Source organism: Egretta garzetta, unplaced genomic scaffold, assembly GCF_000687185.1.
Source record: "Egretta garzetta isolate BGI_Z169 unplaced genomic scaffold, ASM68718v1 scaffold311, whole genome shotgun sequence".
NCBI lineage: Eukaryota > Metazoa > Chordata > Aves > Pelecaniformes > Ardeidae > Egretta > Egretta garzetta.
The window spans coordinates 618,352-619,394 of NW_009258678.1; the positions used below are offsets into that span (position 1 = coordinate 618,352).

The window sequence follows — 1,043 nt, forward strand, 5'->3', positions numbered from 1 at the left end:
AGTGTTTTCCTAACAGCCCTCGCCCTCATCCTGGGAGAAGATGGAATATTTGAAAGACTTTTTTTCTTTGCATTTCCATAGGCACGAAATAGTTTTCCATAGGACTCCTGCTGTCAGTTCCCCGCCTCCCACGGGAAGAGAGCCGCGAGAATGCTTTCTTTTCCCAAAGGACCACTTCCCATGGGGAAAAAAAAAAAAGGTAATAAAGGTAAAAAAAAAAAAAAATAAAAGAAGGACTTACTGGGGGAAAAAAAAAACAACTCCGGAATGGTCAAAAACTTCTAGATTTATTTGAATACTTTGGGATTTTATTTGATTGCTTTTATTGGAATTTTCAGTGAAATCCCTGATGGAAACCTGGGATTTTAAGCAGAGTGAAGATTTGGTGTGAATACACCTCGGTTAAAAAGGAGATTTGGTGCTGTGTATTTACCTGCAGGTAAAGGCAGCAGCCAACAAATCCCAATGGATCAGGGACTTTACAACCAGGCCCGTAGCTACACCCTAAAGAAAACTGAAGACAGATCCTTTCTGCCTGCAGCCCTGGCCTTGGCCAGGGCCCTGGGGGCAAGGAAGGTCTTTCTTTACCAGCCTCAAAATAATTCAGGTTTTGTAGTTTTCCGTGCTTCTTTATTCTAGCATCAAATTTACCAGCCATGGTCTGATACTTCGTGTCACAGGTAACCTAAATAATAAGCCGAAGGACAAATATTTAATAAATAAGTGGCCAAAGAGCAGAAAGCAGGTCAACATCTCTGCCGTCCGACAGCATTTTAGGGATTCTGGGTGGTTTCGACTGTTATCAGTAATTTAAGTGGGGATCCAGCCTGCGCGCTCCCCTTAATATTAAGCAAGTTCCAGATTTAAACATAACTTTTTAGGAAGGGACGGAGCGATCGATAGCTGCGATTTCAACAATTATGGCACTCTTAAAAAATAAAAAGGCGAGCAGGCGAAACGCATCGAAACACGGGGGGTTTCCCTACCAAGCACCCCCCGTCCTCCCGCGCCTGAGGTCCTCCCTCCGCCGGTGCTCCCGGTGG

The 1,043-nt window shown here is 44.4% G+C and overlaps 1 protein-coding gene across 1 annotated transcript in view; it reads right to left on the reverse strand.

Annotated features, from left to right (window-relative positions):
* Positions 1–658, reverse strand: part of CUNH14orf39 (chromosome unknown C14orf39 homolog) — a 37,237-nt gene extending 36,579 nt beyond the window's left edge. Inside the window, exon 1 of the mRNA XM_009648915.2 lies at positions 589–658. Within this exon, the coding sequence (XP_009647210.2) occupies positions 589–658 (70 nt within the window). The remainder of the gene's footprint in view (positions 1–588) is intronic.
* Between the last annotated feature and the right edge of the window lie 385 nt (positions 659–1,043).